Source organism: Canis lupus, chromosome 7, assembly GCF_011100685.1.
Source record: "Canis lupus familiaris isolate Mischka breed German Shepherd chromosome 7, alternate assembly UU_Cfam_GSD_1.0, whole genome shotgun sequence".
NCBI lineage: Eukaryota > Metazoa > Chordata > Mammalia > Carnivora > Canidae > Canis > Canis lupus.
The window spans coordinates 55,094,514-55,113,813 of record NC_049228.1 but is presented as its reverse complement, the minus strand read 5'-3'; the positions used below and the strand labels follow the sequence as shown (position 1 = coordinate 55,113,813).

Genomic DNA, 19,300 nt, shown 5'->3' with positions numbered 1-19,300 from the left:
TCTAGGGAAAGAAAAAAAAATTGTTGAATGGAAGTAATGTCACTCATTAAAGAAGCCCACGAGCCACTCCATTTTTTTTAAACAAAATAATTCAATTCTCTCATCCAGTTTTTTTACTCTCTCTCCTTTCCCTTTCTATTTTCTCCCTCTCACTTTCCATTGCTCTAACACTGGCTCTCCACCCCTGGACAGTCAGTTGTGTTCATCCGTTGTGCTTCTGAGTCTTCTGGCAAGCTATGCTTGTCTCCTGGAAACAGAGAGCAGCTTGGGGGAAAGGCAAGTCAGTTTGGGTGATTTATATTCTTGTAGTGTAAGAGATGGAAGTGGAAAGAGAAATTTGTAGTTAAAAGAAGACCTATCCTCCATCCCTTTTCATTTCCTCCATCTCCACACACATGCTTTAAAGGGGTAGTGAGAGTCCAGGAATAAACATGATGCTTCTCTCGGCCAAAATTGACTATCATCTGAAATCATGGCACCATGGCACCCAGCAGAAAAGCTCCTGATAGACTGTAGGTTTCCTTATTCTGGCTCATGCTTGTATTTTTCTCTTTTTTTTTTTTCTCCATTTCATTCCCCCTTAGTCTTCCATCCGGTTGAATGTTCTTACTGCCACAGTGAGAGTATGATGGGATTCCGCTACCGATGCCAACAGTGTCACAATTACCAGCTCTGTCAAGACTGCTTCTGGAGGGGACATGCCGGTGGTTCCCATAGCAACCAGCACCAAATGAAAGAGTACACATCATGGGTAAGGCCAGGTCCAGGCAACCCTTTACACTTGGATGTGTGAGTGCCACTCAGAACGTAACAGAACAGCAAGGATGGTGGGAGAATCCAGGGGCAAACCTAACTCTCCCCTCACCACCCTCCACCCTGACTTTACTGGGATGTCTTCGTTGCTGTATCTGAACCCAATGCAGCTTCCTAAGACTTCAAGTATGGGAAGACTTCCACTCCGTTACTGCTTGGAATTCAGACCTGGTTTAGCCAACAACCAAACAAGCACCTTTGGGACATAATCTCATTTTCAAAGTCAGTTAAGATTCTCTCCAAGTTTTGTTTTGTTTCGTTTGTGGGAATTGCTTAAAATGTATTGTTAGTTTTCTCAGATTCTGGAGTTCTGTTAAGTGCGTGACTAGAGCAGAAAAGGAATGATGTGTGAGCCTGTGGGCTTCGTTGTGTTGTTCCATTTTAGTTTTGTGGAGGTGGGGAGGTTGTGGCTCTATTAACAAATCATCTTTTGTAAACTATGAAGAACCAGCTTGTCAGAGGTGACCTGTGAGTGTCTGTCCATGTGATAGATGTGTGGGAGGAATTTGACTCCCTGAGCTTGGGGTTCAAGCAGTTTAGTTGGCTAATGTGTCTCAGTTACACGCGAAGATCAAATCCTCAAAGATCAGCTCAAAGATGTTGTTCTTGTGCTTCTGTGAAAGCATTGCTGTAAAAAAAAAAAAGAAAGAAAGAAAAAGAAAGCATTGCTGTATGTATGGATTGGGTTTTGTGGGATGTACCATCAGGCCTGCCAACCACTCTTGGAGTAGTTCTTACACAAGAAAAGGCAAACTTTTTATTATGGTTTTTTTTTTCTATATTTTATGTGTTTCAATTAACCTATAGACTTTACTTACAGAGTAACTGCCCTTTAAAAAAAAAAAAAAAAGACCTTCAGAAAATGCATTTTAATTCAGAATGTTCTTTCTAGGAATTATTGGGAATCAGCATTCAGTGTAAATATATTGATTTTTTCAGCATCTGTCAGTTCTTCTCTAAGGCATCGTATATTGAGGGCTTTATACCAGTTCAGATGCCACCTCTCACTGTTGGTTATGTCACCTGTTGAGCATGGATATACTAACACAGATCAAGAAATACAATTTAGTACAGAAGATAGAAGAAAACACTTTTATTTTCTTATGGTCAATATACTAGCAATTTTCAAACTTGTTCTAGTTCAAATTCTGGAGGGTTAGTGTTTGAAGACTAAGTGTGTTTTAATTATTTTATGTAAATGCTAAAATCAGTTTAAGAGCCTCTTTCTTAAAGGTTATGTACTCAAAGTTATGTGGTAGGGCAATGTCTTTACAAAGTAGGATAAGACCTCTCAAGAGGGTAAAGAGGTTCCAATGTTTGTGGGGGTGAAAAACAGCTGTTGTGGTTGTGGTTTTTTTGTTTGTTTGTTTGTTTGTTTGTTTGTTTTTGTGGTTGTGTTTTCGGAGTTCTATGAATTATACCTCCTAGCAAAAGCCAAAGAGGGATTTCTTGAACAATGCTCCCAACCCTTAGCTTTTAAAAAGTACAAAAGTCACCTCATTGTATTGCAATTATGGGCTCTCTGCATAAAAGGAAGTAACAAAATTATAAGTGGCTTCTCATAAAAAGGAAAAGTTGACATAAAGACTTATTATATGTGGTAGATTATTTTTGATAGATTTGGCTATGGAATGTTAAGACATACATCCCACTAGTCTAAATGAAAAAGAGATAACATGATGCTCTGGAAAGAACATGAATTTTAAACCCCAAAGACTTAGATTGAAGTTCCACTTTTACTTTTAACTGGGTGTTTCCAGCCACACCTGAAATGTCTTGCACCTGGGCATCTGTGAAAGCTTCTGCTCACCTTCTTACTTCCACTCCTATCTCCTCCCAAATCATTTTCTGTTTTTTTTTTTTAATTTTTATTTATTTATGATAGTCACAGAGAGAGAGAGAGAGAGAGAGGCAGAGACACAGGCAGAGGGAGAAGCAGGCTCCATGCACCAGGGAGCCCGACGTGGGATTCGATCCCGGGTCTCCAGGATCGCGCCCTGGGCCAAAGGCAGGCGCTAAACCGCTGCGCCACCCAGGGATCCCTCATTTTCTGTTTTTAAGCAGGAGTAATCCTTCTAGAAGCACACTGATCCTGTCACCTCTATGATTTAATCTCTTCATTGTCTCCTTCTGCATTGGAAATAAAGACCACAGTCCTTGATGTGGCATAGGACTTCAAAGGGCTGCCTTCTGCTTTCCTCTCCAGAATGGGGTTTCTTCTTCTTCTTCCATCTGGAATTACCTTCCCAGTCCCCTGACTTTTTATCAGAAGGACTCCTGCTGGTCCCTTAAGTCCCAGCTCAGATGTCCCATATACAATGACTACTTCCATTTATCATGGCATTTGCAGGCACTAAGCAGCAGGAGGCAGGTACTCTGGTGGCTTGTCCCAGCACTTTAGTCCCAGCATTGAACAAACTCTCTGATTTATAGTAGATATTCAAAGACAATTTCATGAATGAATTAATGATTATGAAAGCAAATCATCTCATAAAATGTCACATACATGAATGTTAGTTATTATCACTTCTACCTTTCTTCTTCTCTCCAGAAATCCCCTGCTAAGAAGCTAACTAATGCATTAAGCAAGTCTCTGAGCTGTGCTTCCAGCCGTGAACCCTTGCACCCCATGTTCCCTGACCAGCCTGAGAAGCCACTCAACTTGGCCCACATTGTGTGAGTATCTGCCTTCTAGATGAAAAGACATGTTTCTTCATTGACCGATGTTCACATCCATACAAAGGCAATTTTGTATCAGTTGTCAGGGACCAAGTTTTGAATTTTAATTGTAAAAAAAAAGTAAAAATAATGTGATTATTATTTTTTTATTGTATGAATAAGCAGTACTTCTGAATTGATGTACAAGTAAAGTATGTAACACTAATGTTATTTGCCTACAGGTGGAAAATATTCAGGAAGCATCATTATAAAATACAGAAGTTGGTAGAGTTTTTGCAATTGGACATTAATGATCAATGAAATTAACCATAATAAGAAAATACTAAAGCACACTGTACCTTAATACCATAGGTGCTTTGAGTCTCAATTATAAAAGCTCTTTGTTTCATTTATCTGCAGAGCCAGTCATCTTAAAGATAGCAACAAATCTGAAAATTGTTGTCTTATCCCAAATGACACAACTTTAGAAGAATCATGGCCCACACATGAGAAGGTGGAAGAGGAGGAGGGGTTGGTGGTAAAATTCCTCAGAACATCCATAAACAGACTTTAAAAATTCTTTCTCCAAAGCATATGTGACTTTGGTGGCCAGAGGCAGATGAGCCAGTAAACAGTGCTACCCACCCATTCCTTCCACCTCCCAGAAGCCTTATGCCCTAGAACCTCTCTCTGGCCCAGGTGGCCAGATAGCAGGGAGGCTTAGGCAGAAGAAAGTATTTCCTCCTCAGTGTTATCTTGGGCTCAAAAGAAGAAACAAGCTTGTCATCTGCTTCTGTGCCCAATTAGGAATTATGTAGTCACAGGTACCTTCGAAAGACTCTAGAAAAGGTGGTTCCTCCTCAATACAAACTGCTTTCTGTTTTGCACAGTTCAGCAGGGCCTATGTTTGCATGTTGACATCGAGAGGTGGGCTGGTTAGTCCTATCCATGTTAGAAGTCCACCAGTATAAAGTTTAAACTTTGGTTCCTGCTTTAGGCAGTTTGGAACATGACCTCTTAGGGGTGCCATGATGGTTCTGAGACCTGTATGAAAGCAAGAACTCTTTCCTCTGATGGACCTAAGCAAATACTATCAAATGATTTGTGCTGTGTCATGTCTCTGGCTTTGTATTACTACTATGGAGTTCTGTTTGGTTTGCTCCCAAGTGTGCATTGAGGGTTTACTGCCTTCAGCAATACACACACAGCCTGGAGGCTTTTGTCGCTGGCATGGGCTAAGCATCCAAACTAATGTAAGCCAATTCTGTAGAATGTGGTTAACTTATTTTTGGAAATTCTGATCCTAAAAATAAGCCTTAAAAGAAACTAGGGATAAATAAATCTGGGGAATATACCAAAGGGCCAGTCACTTGCGAAAAATGACCTCACACAAGCTGTTCTTACTAAGGTCTCAATTCTTTGTCCCAGAGCCAGAGACAGTCACTAAGTTGCTACTAAATGAATAAAACTAAGTGAGAGCAAGTCGATGCTCTCTGAACTCTGCTGTGGAATCACTTCCTGCCAGCCCGGCTAGAAGTCTCACCCCAGAAAACAATGTTCAATCAGAGCTGATGGGTGTAAGGAAACAAGAGAGAGTAGATGTGAACATTCTGACCCTAAGAGCTTTGCAGAACACAAAATTAGGTTTCCTTTTGGAGACAAAATTAGGAAGTGAGATCGAGTGAAAAATGAAAGTCAATTTCATGGTCTGTCACACTATTACCTAGCCCAGAGCCTGTACCCAGTCATACTCTGGCCTGATATGTGTGTGTGTGTGTGTGCGCGTGTGCATGTGTATTTAATTGGCTAATGAGGAAACAAATTTTTAACTTTATAGTGGCAATCTGATCTGTTGTATTATTCACTGAACTAACTGAGGGCACTCTCTACACAATTTAAGTTCCATGAAGAGTTTCAGGATTCCTTTAAAATTCTACACTAATGTGCCTTCTTCTGAGAAAAGTTCCATTTATTTAACCAGATTCTCCAAATAGTCCTCAAATCAAAATAGTGGTCTGTACTCACTGATAGTATATTTTTTCCAGGCGAATGTCTTAATTTTAAAATGCAAATTGTGAAAAATGTTTAATTGTCAAAATAACATATAAGAAACTCTGTACTCTGAATGTCCAATCTCTATTAGACCAGAAGTTTTTTTCTATTTTTAGCTTTAGACATTTTCCTCTCATTTATTTTTCAGATGTTTTTGCCCTGAACAGATATCCATGCCTTTTTCTTTTGTTTTTTGGATGGAGATAGCTCAGGCTTCTAATTTTAAAATATGCCATTCATTTAGCTATTCTACATTATCATAGGTATGTAGGACCACTTAAGTGGTGATATTTTGGTATTTTGGCATTTGTTCTTCCCTGTTGTATTTCTTGCTAATTTTACCATGATTAACAGTCTGTATTCTATTCAATTTCTCGCTGCCAAAAGTGATACGTGGTAAGTAGTTCAATAGTTCCCTGTGTGCCTATAAAGACGTATAATCATAAGTGGTTATGAGACACAAAACAAGTGAGTAGCATGAAGCTAGTTTAAAACTAATTCTGCCTTAAGCCTAATACTCTCCATACACAAGACAAATGCCAATTTCATAAAAATGTCCTCTGTGAAGGTCTTGTCCACTAGGAAAATTTTGTACTAGATCCCTGTGACTTTATCTTGTGGAGCTATTTCTTTTTCAGAAGAATAAATATGTTTAAAATTCCCAGTGTGACCTAATTATTAGATAAAGTAACTTCCCATCTGATTATGGAGGAAATAGGAACATCAGTCAGTCCTTTTGAAAGCTGCCACGTGGTACCAAGGCTATTCATCCCGTGTTCCCAAGTTCAACATTTCCATGATGAACCTTAAACATGAAGCCATTTACTAAGAAACTGCAATTTCGTCTTTGCAGGGACAAGATCCTATAGGGTAAATTTAGCAGGATAGTTAAAAAGCATTCCAGGTCCACTTTTGTTTTCTCATTTCCTAGAGCTAGAGCACGCGGGGGGGAAAGAAAAGAAAACTAGAAATGTTGGCCAAGTTGATTGTTTCAACTTGTTTCAAAGTTAAAATGAAGATAGTTCATTCTTCTTACTGTTTGAAAATCTGATTTGCCTAACTTCAAAATTCACAGAGGACATTTGTATAAAATTAGCCTCCTGCTTATAAAGTGAAAGTGTTGTGCTCAAGGCAGAATTAGTTTTAAACTAGTCTCATGTGTCAAAGACACATCCTAGGCAAGTAATGCAAAACACTCAGGTAGTTTTTAGAATGTCAACTAATATGTTTAGAGTAGATGAAATATTGAAGCTGCTGTTTTGACCTCATATGATGTCTATAAAAAATCTTAGAACACTGTTTAGCACCAACTACTGGGAGCACAAGTTTTCAGTGAATTTTTGCATATAGTGCTGACGTTTTAAAACCTTTAGAGCATTGTGTCCAGTCCCATAAACATGGTGGGGTAAAGCCTACCTTTTCCTCAGAACCTCTGCATTGTGGAATCCAAAACCAACTTTGGTTGCCTAAGGTAGATATTAAACCATTAAAACTTTGTCTCTTGATCAAGCTAACACAACTAGATTCTGTAGGCTACTGTGATTAATATCTGGTGTTCAAAAATTCTGCACTGTCAAACTCAAATATAGAACGATAGTGAGACCAAAATTTCCTCTGACTCAGAATGATGCCCTGCCTCATTATCCATATTCTGAACTCTCAATCCCATCTCATGGAACATATGCCAGTGAACCTAAAAAAAGACTAAAAACCACTTGATGATGAGATATGCGTCTTAGCTCGATCATTTTGCCTGAACTAAGACATTAGCAATTGGGACAAAATGACAGGCTAAAATGAAAAATATGAGTGGGAGTAACAGACCCCATGCAGACAGAGTTTGAGGCCATTCACAATTCTGAGAAATACTGAACCCTATTTTCTTTCTGTCATCCTATGAAAAGAAGTTTATGAGATGCTGTGTACTCTATGTGCCCTATTATATGGAACATCCAGATAAAAGAAACCCAATAAATTCTGCAGTGCTTGATTGAATCTTCACATAGAACAAAGAGCAAATCAGGCATGATATGATTTCACGACGGGGTCCATCTAGACCAGGTATATTGAGAAAGGGCCATCGTCATGTAGGAGCACAGGAGAAGTTTCTAAAGCCTCAGGAAACCTCTGCTTTCCAAGAGGATGTAGATTCTGCTTATCATCAGTTTTTCAGAAGTTCTCCTTTTAGGAAACAGTGGACCTGAAGCTACCTTAAAGCCCTTGCTCCATTCAAGAATATGACTCAATGAAACACCAAGCTCATGGATAAACATTCCTATGGTGTCCAGAGATTTTCCTCCTAATGTTTCATGAACAATCCACATTTTTAAGGAAATGTAACTTCCCAAAATACTTAAAGAATTTCATGGCAAAATATAAAACTTTGTGTTGATCCTGAGTAAGATAGAACTCTGACCTTCCAAGCCCCTTTCCTAGAGAGGTGGTGGATAGTTTTTAACTTGTGACTTTGACTTGTTTTAACTTTCCATCCACACTGTACTTCGTTTTAGGCCTCCCAGACCTGTAACCAGCATGAATGACACCCTCTTCTCCCACTCTGTTCCTTCCTCAGGAAGTCCTTTTATTACCAGGAGGTAAGTTCCAGTCTTATTATGAAATAAGCCCTCTCCTTGGTAATGACCTCTAATTCTGTGTGAAGAACAATATTCTAATGTAAGCCAGGTGTGGAAGATTATTGTTAGAAACTAGTTTGTAAATATCTGTCACAAGTTTTCACTTTGATTCATTTGGATGCTTTTGAAGATGGCTGGGATGGCTTTTGGGATGAATGTCACTTCTGGGAACTTGCATTTACAACCTCCTCATTTTAAGAATATAGGGTATGTTTAAGTTTTATGACCAAGACACATGTATCCATGTTGTTGAGAAAGTCACTTTCAGAGCACTTGGAATGGCCCCTTAAATGAGAATATTGAACTTTCAAGATACAATGGGAAAGTATTGGGTACATTCTGAAACATCTTATAATCTCATCTCATAATTTGGTGAACTCTGGAGTTCCTAAGGCTAGAGGCTGAAGACCAAACTTGGAAGTGTAGTTCCCACATTAGTGATTTCAAGGGAAAATAACAAGAACTTTTTAAAAAGTGGGTACATGCCTCCTATTTTTATACAAAGATCTACTCCCATGTGAACAAAGAACAGATGAACCAAATACTTCTCTCAGAGCTAGCTTGATAAAGATGCTGGGTCAAATTGGTCATTTGATCAAATCTCACAAATAAAGTACCAGGAACTTATATTATAAAGACACAGAGAAGGCCCACAGGAAAGCAGAAACAAAGGTAAGGAAAATTGGAGTGAGTAATGAACATAAGATTTCAGATGCCTTTCAGCAGGAAAAAAAAAATCAACCCCATGTTTCATAAAAGGAACATAATCAGTCTTTTCCCCTGGAGAGGTTTGTGGGTACCAATTTCATTGTAGTATCCTGGTACATTCGAGTGAAGGTTTGCCCACAATGAGACGCATAACGCTGCTGATTTTTTTCCCTGATTTCCTGTATTTTCCCATCAGCAGGAGTGGGAGATGAAGAAGTTCCCCATAATTGTAATTAGCATAATAAATAGAATGTGGTGCTGCCTCCCTAGAAATTAAGCAAGTCCGTAACAACTGGAAATGAGGACGTGAAATTGAACAGTAGAACATCCAGGGTGAAATAACATGGTCTAGGTCCTCAGTATGTTCCTTTTAGCATTCCCTTGCAAAGCCACCAGCAAATTCAACCATCTTTTCTGACACAAAATCAAACTGGAAAGTCTATAAGGGACATGGGCCCATACCTCAATTGAGGAAAGATCTTGCAGTGATGTTCAGAAAGATGGGCTTTTATTAGGAAACCGTGCATTCTGCAAATGTCAAGCAGAGATAGATTCCATCCTTACTGAAGATCATTTTATATCATTTCAGCTCGGACCCTGCTTATGGTGGATGCGTCTAGATGGATAACATGGCTTCCTCTCCTCTAAAATATTCCTATAATACTTTGAGCTGTTCTGGTTCCTCCAGGGTGTGTGGTACCCAGTAACCCAAACTATGATCATTTCCCTTTTTTCCCCATCTTCAGTCCTTTTGGAATGCTCTCTGTGAACCACAGATGACGTTGTTTAAAGTTTGTGGGTCTTGCTATCACCATGGAGGTTCGCCTCTGGTTTCTGTTTGAAGGGGGCTGCTCAATAAAGCTGTGTACACTGAACATCTTTCCTCTCTGAGTGAGCCTTGCTCTGTCCATGGAAGGTTTTAATGAGGTCTCCTTGTTTGCATCCCTCAGGTTACCTGAGGGGCTAAGTGCATCCAGCCCTGGGGCTGAGGAGCATTCGCTCATAAAGCTGTATGTAGATCAGCTTGACCACGGCACACGGTCAGTATCCCAGCTCTGAATCACTAATTGTAGCTAGTAGTTCCAGAGCTAGACTGCTAGTCATCCTCCTCCATCACTAAAATCCTCTTCTACTATGTTTTAGTAGAGATATAGAAGTCTTCTGGGGCTTCATGAGATTCCGTAGAGAATTTTCAACCTGAGCTGGACTCCTCAGCTCTTTCCTCTCTTTTCCGCTTACATCATTGATTTTGCAGCCTCATACCAGCATATATGAGATGCATATATATGAAGAGTACCAAGCTGGAGCTTCTTCCTTGCTTTAGTACCATCTGCAAGACTCCAGATGGTGGTTTTTTAGAGTCATGAATCAGAGTCTATTGGAGTGATTGATCTTTAGCAATCACAGGGTGAGGCCGAGACAGTGTCACATGACTAGGACCACATTGTAGTAGAAGACTTGAGAATTTAGGCCTGATTGGCCCACTAGGCCTGGACACCTTTTCCTCCAGGTAAGGCAGTCTGATTTGCTACTAAAGTCGCAATTTCAAAACCAATTCCATGCTCTCAGTCCTTAATTTCTTGCAGTTGACAATGCTGGTGGTGACCCACTGTTTATTTCTTGACCGTGCCCATACACACAGATTGATGGAAACCCATCATGCCAAATGCAGGCATAAATTAAAGGTCCTATTCTTCCTACAAGTGGAACTGTACCAAAGAAATATGATCTAGAGCTCTGTCCTCACTCCTGCCCAAACCCAACTGTCCTTTTTAAAAATCTGATAAAACCTAAAACTGATGGTGCTGATCAGTGTTAAGGCAGCATTAAGAAAGTAGGGAGGTTTGGCATACAGATATTTTATTTAGCCTGAGTTTTGGGTCTTTTGTATTGTGACAGATCTTGGAAAGATAAAGCAGAATGAGGATGAATTGAAATCACCACTCCAGAATCCTCGATACAAACTCCTGGCATTACTCACCTTGAGTGCTTTACAAGCATACCACTTTGATCTTCAAAAGGCACTAGGGCATATCTTTGAAGTCCTTTGACACCTCAGCAATCTACCTCACACAGATTTACGAGCATATAGCTCTGGTTACCACCATCATCTGTTGCAGCCCTGTTCTTATTTGCACTTCTAGCTATGTATTTGATTCACCTTTCCCTTACTTAAAAGAAAAGAGGGAATTCTCAAAGGCACTCTCCATTAAACTTGTAAAGTCCTCATATGTGTGTGTGCATGTGTGTGCAGCTAGGTACAACGTGGGTCAAAGAACACAATTCGGGGACTAATTCACCTCATTCATTTTTGTGATCATAACCATATCCCTAAACCTAGATTATTTTCTTATAAATGCATAAATTTACAGGGAAAAATGCTGGAGCAATGGAAATCTATCATCACCACTAAGAAAAGAGCTCTAAGGGCCATGTATGGTATGGCAGCAACATTATCCATGCTTATGAAAGATTGACTATCATTACTGCAAAGAGTATTGCAAGGGCTGACCAAAGGGCCCCTTCTTCCCTTCACTCTCTTAGCATTGTGCCCCTGCTGTCTACTGTCTTTGTTGGCATCATGCCCCCTTTGCAAAATCTTAATTAGCTTGATAAAATCCTTGCTTCATTTATGTGAGAAAGTTAACCAGTCTTTTTCTATGTAAAGTAAGTTTCTTTAATTATGGCCATCTTCTTCATTACCACAATAAGGACATTGTAAAAGTTTGAATGGCTACATTTCTTTTACCTCCAAGGTTAGAACCATCGCTTCAAGGTTTACAGATGCTTTCACAAATGCAACCTCTAAAATCATAACTATGCACAAAAGGAATCACTTTGCTACTATATATAGCATGTAGCCAGATCTTATCACTCTCCCAAATATAGAAAATTGTTTATGATTCATAGAGTGTGTCAAACACAATCTAATATGCTGTTTTCTGGTTTCTCACCATGCCATTTGGTTAATAGCTAATTCTGTATTAGGTTCAGTATTGCACATGCAGAGGGCACATTGCTCACCCCAAACATGATTCTTCCAAATCCTGATTCTTCCCGGTGGAGAAGCACTTGTGAGATTTTTTATTGGTTGACTGGTTGGTTGGTCAGTTGGTAGATTGGTTTGCATTTTCAACCACAGAAAAGCTAATTTGCTGTGTCTTTTTCAGTTTTTTCAAACATGTTGCTTACCCAAAGATTCTTTACAGACAACCCAGATTTTTAATCAGACTTAACATTCAGACTGAATTTTAACCATTTGTGTGTTGGTAATCAAAAGCAAATAGAAATAAAATTGAGGTACTGAATTCAACCTTGGCTTCTGAAAACCAATGTTTTCTCCATGGTTAATTTTTTCTAAGATTAAAGCCCATCCTTTCTCATCAGGAAAAATAGATAAATTTATAAATCAACATCATAAAATAAACTTATAAATCAACCACCCTGAAGATTTCTCTACTCTTTTCACACTTTCTGGTTATGTTGTCTGAAGTTTCATGAAATTTGAAATAATTACTCTTTGCAGTTAATTCTTTATTCCATGTAGCCCCAGAGCTCCACTAATATGCTAGGTTTTTTTCAAACTTGAATTAAACTGGTCTTCACACACCACTCTATTTCCTATACTGAAATGTTAGTGCATAATTAAAACTGCAGTCACCTCTCTTCTTCACTTTAATAACTTTTACTCTCTTACTAGACTTCTTTAGCTCTCTGTGCATGCCCTGTACCCAGCAAACTTTTCTAGACACTCTATTGGCAAAAATGCAACTGACACAGCTTGATGATATCTGGGGGACAACATAGTAAATGTAGTGAATCAAATATGACCTAAGAATTCTTATTATTTCCTCCACGGTACCTGCTTAAAAGATGGTTCAGCTTTCATGCCAGCCTGAATTGATGACAACTAATTTTCCCCCTGAAATACTGAGCTGTTTTTTATGCTTGTTTGCTGATTTGCATGTGGCAGATAGTTTATGTTTCAGATCTCAGATATTGACAGCTAGAAAAGGAAAGGAAGACAGAATCTTTCCAGAAATTATCTCAATTTGTGGACACTTCATTGCTTTTAAATTAGTTTAGTGACCTTGTTAGTAGCCTGTGTTAATTATAGTGAGAAGCAATTAAATAAAAAACAGCTTTGTGGAGATATAATTGACATATAATTCAATAAATATATTTAAAATAAATGCAATTCAATAAGTTTTGACATGTAAAAACAATATATCATACATACATATATGCACACATGTGAATGAATATATAATAGGTTCATCTATATTGTGAACATATGTGTTCATAAGTGTGAATGTACACACATACATACATGTGTGACTATACATATATACATATGTGTGTTTACATACATACATGAGAAGCGAAATTTTATTCACAATTAACGGTTAGTTACTTAAGAAGTTAGCCAACTCTACAAGTCATTCTTTACCAGTTCAACTACCACACAAGTTTAAAATTACTTAAATTATTTAAAATCAGTAAAACTGAAAATGTTTTTAATTTGCCATTATTCAAATATCATTTTCCATTTAACCATTGTAATAATAATTATTTTACATTACATAATTTGTTTACATAATACTGTTGCTCTGTGAAACTGCATCCTGGACTTTTATTTAAATCCTTTATTTTCGTGTTTAACAAAAGAAAAAAAAATATTTGGCCAGAGCTAATATAGTAACACAGTAAAAGAAAAGTGGCCTTTAAAACTATATTTCAGGTTTAAGAAAAATCTAGGGAGCATTTGTATGTGATTTTATTACCTTAGAATGCCTCAAAATATTTATACTTAAGCAAAAATATGACGTCAGTTGTCATCCTTCAAAACCAAGGGTGAATTTTAAATAAATAAATATGAGACGGTTTGAAATTGCTCTATCATTCCAGAATCCATTGTATCATTGTATGTGTGTGTGTGAAAAAAAAATCTAGGAAAACACCATTTATCTTTATAGTTGCTATTTTCCAGAGGTCTAAAAAAGAATTGATGAGAACATAGAGAATCTTTTAGAAGAAAAAATCTAGAGGAATATTTTCCTGCCTCTTTTCTTTCAGCAGAACACATAAACTTCAAAATTTACCTTGTCATCCCCTTTGGAGTGTGACTGTCACCACACCCATTAATGTTAGTATGTGTGCAAGAGAAATGAACTTATATAATGACAAGGACCTAGTGGGGAAAAATCAGTAAGAAAACAACCTATGTGTACATACAGTTTTAGAGATGATGACCCTCCTTTTCCCTGGGAATCAACTTAGAAAAGATTTATCACACATGGTCAGGAGGAGCCCCAAGTAGTTCCCAGCTTCAGAGTAAAAGGAAGAACACATTTTGATTTGAGAACAAACTTGCAGAAGAAGGGGAGGCTTTTACAGCTGGAGTTATGTGCAAGCCATTGTTGCATTCTGGCACATTGCCATAGCAGAAGTGTCATTTTTTGGGAGGAATCTAGGTTCCCATGTGCCTGATCCCAAAGCCCACAACGAATTTGAAATACCACCTAACTTCTCTACACAAATGACCAAGCTACCAAATGAAAATTTAAAAATTTAATGTATTCTATAAAGTATCGTGAGTGTATGTTGCTTCGAAGAAATGATAATAAACTACATATTGTTACTATCTCACAACTCAGGAGAAAAGACTTTCATTTTGCTTTCCTTCTTCAAGCTTCTCAGGAGGCACAAAAAAATCTAGTGAAGATACCTTAACATGAAAAGTCTTTATAGGGGCAGCCCCAGTGGCACAGCAGTTTAGCGCCACCTGCAGCCTGGGGTGTGATCCTGGGGACCCTGGAATGGAGTCCCACATCAGGCTCCCTGTGTGGGGCCTGCTTCTCCCTCTGCCTGTGTCTCTGCCTCTCTGTGTGTGTGTCTTTATGAATAAATAAAATCTTAAAAAGAAAAGTCTTTATAGACCCAAGTTTTAAGTGAAAACTGCCTCCCCTGTCAACTCCATAAGTTCTTGATATATTTCATTTTGATCCATTCTTGTCTTCATCATGAACTTGGCTTCCTCTATACATGGTCATATTTTTGGCTTCCCAGAAATAAATGATGAGGAAAAGAATTTGAAACTAGTTCTGGGAAGTACAGAAACTATGTGGACAGGGAGTACCAAAAGTCAGAAATGCTCTTGGCACTAGATACTAAGAGCTGTAGCAAATAGTGTATTTCCACAAACTCATAGATGCAGAGAGTGTAATTTCCGTTTTTTCCAAGAACTGGTTTTCCCAGGAATTCATGTGGGAGGCAGACGGAACATAAAAGAACTTAAATGATTTCTTCAAACCAACATTGGCAAGGGCCAAGGCAGAGAAAATGACAACCAAATGAAAAGAAATGTGTACAGATAGAATGTCTGCTCCTCTTCCCTCTGAAGGAGAAAAGGATTTGGGAAGAAGAAGGAAGAAGAAGAAGAGAGGAAAGACAGGCAAGTGGAGAAGAGGAAGGAAAAGGGGGCCCAAAGAATTGGGAGAAAAAGAAGAAGGCCACCAAGGGAAAATCTGGGCCACTGTTCCCTTCCTGAAGTGAGCAGGACTCCTCCATTGCTAGTGCTTGTCAGTGACTGAGTAGCAAAATGCTCTCCAGGGACTTTGCTGACACATCACCTTCCTCCTCAAAGACCTCTCTGGTGTAATTGGTAGCAAACACATCCTCATAGTTGATCCTTTTGTGTTTTTTTTTTTTTCTCTACTAATCCTTTATTTCTTCTTCTACATTCAGCACCAGAGGTTATGCCTGCATAATTATTAGGCTTTTAATTTAAGGAATCAAATACCACCACAATTTCTGAGATTTGAGGGAAAAAATGGATAACAAGGCAGGGAAACAGTTAAGTTTGAAGGGAAGAATCATTGTTATTTCACACCATGCTTTGATTGGTTTTGTAGGGATCTGAAATCAATTATAGAATAGGTACATCTATCTTGAGTTATTTTAAAAAAAAAAGGGAAGAGGTGCTAATTGGGCAGCAAAGAGACTGTAGTTAGTGGATAATGAATATAGAGCGGTATGCTTCAGGAGACAAGGCTTGGAATGCTGTTTTGGTAGGACGAGATAGGAAAATAACAACTATGATGGCTTAAGGTAGCTATTTCGTCCTGATAGGCAGCTTCGTTATCTCAGAAAGTGAAGATCAGTATGCTGAAAAAAAATTATGTGCATCAAGAAGTTAAATTCTCCTAAAAACATTAATCATTTCATCTTTAAAGTCGATTTCATTTGTGAGCAGTTGTACTCTTCAAGTGATAGATCTATTCCTGAAAAGCTAAGTGAGATCATATATTCAACAAACATGAGTGCCTGCTCTCTACTAGACATTTTCTTTATAAATCAAATTTGATTTTAAGTTTGCCAGAGGACCTCACTACTTAAGTCATATCATAGTATATACAATTATAAAAAAAGAATTCTAGTTACAAAGTGCATAATCCTAATGTGACACGTTGGTTTACACATTTGCATTTTCTTTGTACTTCATGGTCTATAGGAGTGATACTTTGTAGTGAATCCATAAAACTTGAAGTTTTTAAGATTTTAACTACTTTATAAGCCATCTTAATACATGCATACATTTAGAACTTGTTGAAAAGCTGGGAAAGTTTGTGGTAAAACTTCATAATTTCAACCCCAGAAAATTAAAGATTTGGTCATCAAAGTCAGAAAGTTAATTTTTGTATTCTCCATGAAAAAGATAGGAGGCTAGTTTTCAGCCCACCAGTGTTACAGGGCAAATTCTTCAGCTCCCTTTAAGCACATTACAAGTACAGTTGGATTACTAAGAATCAATACCATATTGCCAATGAAGCATGCTTAATAGATCTTGGTTGACTTTGGCTTGGCCACACTTTATTAATTATTATTTCTATTTATCACTTAATAAAACTACACTTTAAACTTTTAAAACTATCATTTAAATTACTAAATGAGTGTTTCTCATAATGAACCCAAAATGATAAGAATTTGCTATATTGATAGGACTCTACTTACAGGTTATATATATGGGGAATATGAATATATATTTATAAGGCTCAAAGGTTTATTTCTGTTTCTCTGAAACTTTTCTTTGCAGCTTCTCAGCAAAGGTCAGGTGACTTGTGCCTGAGTAGTAAAGCACTTCTAATATGACCACAGTCTCTAGGTAATTTTCAAGTCTCTATTCAACTCAGAAAGTTGGAAAATATAAGGGAAAGCTGGAGAAGTATACCCTTTGAGTGGGATCTAAAGGCTGGCAGCACTTCATGAACTGTTGAACTGTTTACATGATAGTCTGTAATGAATGTTGAATGAATTTTCATTATGTCCAGGCATATGCAATCTATTTGTTAAGCAAATAGCGAGGTCAAATCGAGGATCATGGAGGCGTGTGTAATTGCATTTATGGTTCTCAGGCCAGGTTTCTACTTCTAGTTCAACTCTGTGGAAATCTGAAAACATCTGGAACCTTTCAAAATAACAAGAGAGCTGTCCAAATGGAGCTTGGATCTAGACTTGGGAGTTTCTGTAGCCAGTTCTATTCTTGAATACATTGCTGTGTTTACGCTCTTCTTGGCTTTCCCATCTTATTAACTAGCTCTCCTCCCAAGGACAGTGAAGTAGAGCAGAACAAACTGCTGGCTAGGGCTGCTCCGGCTTTTCTGAAGGGAAAAGGGTAAGTTAAAGCCAGAGTGTACTGGAACCTTGAATTAACTAAACTAAAAATGGAGATTTCTTGTGTCAAAAATGCTTTACGTTTGAAAGACCATCTTTGATTTGGTAAAAGCAGCTCTATTATAACCCCACTAACAGCACCATGTAGTTATTTTGAGTAGACACATCTGTGTTATTCACTTTCTCTGATTTCCCTTTTATTTTTTTAAAGACTAAACTTCAGATTTGATTTTCCAAAGGATACTTACTCTTTGCTTGCAGCCCAATCAATGTGTTTACTGTACAGATGAATTTCTTGGCTTTAGTGGCTTGAAGAATGCGAATCTGTTTTCTTAAAAGTTGCTTTACCTAAATGGAAATTTTTTTTTAATTAGTGAAATGGAATCATGTATTTCATTGCTTGGATTTTGCTGGTATTTTTCATAGAACATCACTTATTTTTCCTCTACCTGCTTGGTTTTCTAAATGCCTTTTCTATCACAAACTCACTCCCACCTCCTCTACTTATTTCTGTCCACCTCTCCTACCAACACCCTTTCTTTCCTCCTGCCCTGTTTCAGGATACAATACAGCCTGAATGTGGCAGACAGGCTAGCTGATGAACATGTTCTCATCGGGTTGTATGTCAACAGGCTCCGGAACAACCCATCATGGTTAGTGCAGATTTGGCTGCTTGACTGTCCTTAGAGAGGGTAACAGTCTGATCCCTTGATAAAAAGTCTCAGCAAAGGGGCAAATGGTTGCCGCAAGTGTCACTAAGTCACTTTTGAATTGATTCAGTTAAGACGTCTTTTGTGATGTTAGTTTAGATACTTCCCATTCATGTACCATGGAATTCATACCCTCATTTAATCACAGCTGAGGGGAAAACTTGTGTAAATGGATGCCATGCTAAATATTAGCCTTCAATGGGTGCAGGACTCTGGGTCCCACCTGTCACTTCTGTGTTACCCGTGCCATGGCAAATTATTTGTCTTATTCCAAGGGCATGGCTGATTTGGAGGACAATGCTCTATTAACTTAAGATAAAAGTGAAAGGAAGAAAAGTGATGGGATGGGATCATACTATGGAAATCATTTCCATAATGATAACAGTGGGAGTAATTGTCTTTCAACTCTTCTCTGACAAATATTTCTGAGTAGCCATCCTCATAAAGCCTGCTTTCAAGTCTCAGAATATGCAAAGCCTACTTCTAGATGTGTTAAATGTATGAGTTCAGATAGCCCTGTATATTCAGATAAAGGCATTCATAATGGTTTTCTCTATTTTAATTGTGACCTAGGAGATTCCTCCCTTTGGTTAAAGTTACTTGGCTTTGATAATAAATGTATATTTGCAATTTGAATGAAAATAACTGGACAGACTATGTATTTATCATATATTTCAGCCTAGTTTAGATTCCTGTGTTTACAAATTTAGCAACCCAGTTCCTTAGAAATATTTGAATTTTGCTTAATAACGAACTTTCTGTGAACTAAGGGCTGATGGATTATTCTATTTTGCAATTATAAATGTTAAGTGAACCCATGGGTTAAATTGCCTTTAAAATAGCTGGCCTCCTTTCCCCTACTATGTCACAAAAAGCATCCCTGAAACACATGATGGCCATTACTCAGTCCTCATCATCTTTACCACTTGGTATTATTAGCCACTTCTTTGTTTCTAGAACTTTCCTCTCTGGACTATTTCCTGCTCCAGATGCCTAGAACTAGTCTTACAAAATTAGTACATGAGATGATTTTAGATGATACATTGATGAATG

The 19,300-nt window shown here is 38.0% G+C and overlaps 1 protein-coding gene across 33 annotated transcripts in view; it reads left to right on the top strand.

The window, feature by feature from the left end:
* DTNA (dystrobrevin alpha) overlaps positions 1-19,300 on the top strand; it is a 351,511-nt gene that overhangs the window by 279,971 nt on the left and 52,240 nt on the right. For 11 of the 33 annotated variants that reach the window (XM_038543520.1, XM_038543523.1, XM_038543521.1 and 8 more), the window contains 7 exons: positions 585-751; positions 3,365-3,489; positions 5,911-5,919; positions 8,034-8,117; positions 9,815-9,904; positions 17,461-17,538; positions 18,098-18,190. In XM_038543520.1, the coding sequence (XP_038399448.1) occupies positions 585-751; positions 3,365-3,489; positions 5,911-5,919; positions 8,034-8,117; positions 9,815-9,904; positions 17,461-17,538; positions 18,098-18,190 (646 nt within the window). Of the gene's footprint in view, positions 1-584; positions 752-3,364; positions 3,490-5,910; positions 5,920-8,033; positions 8,118-9,453; positions 9,744-9,814; positions 9,905-10,763; positions 10,804-17,460; positions 17,539-18,097; positions 18,191-19,300 lie in introns of those variants that run through there. The other 22 variants (XM_038543546.1, XM_038543548.1, XM_038543542.1 and 19 more) reach the window with 13 other exon arrangements.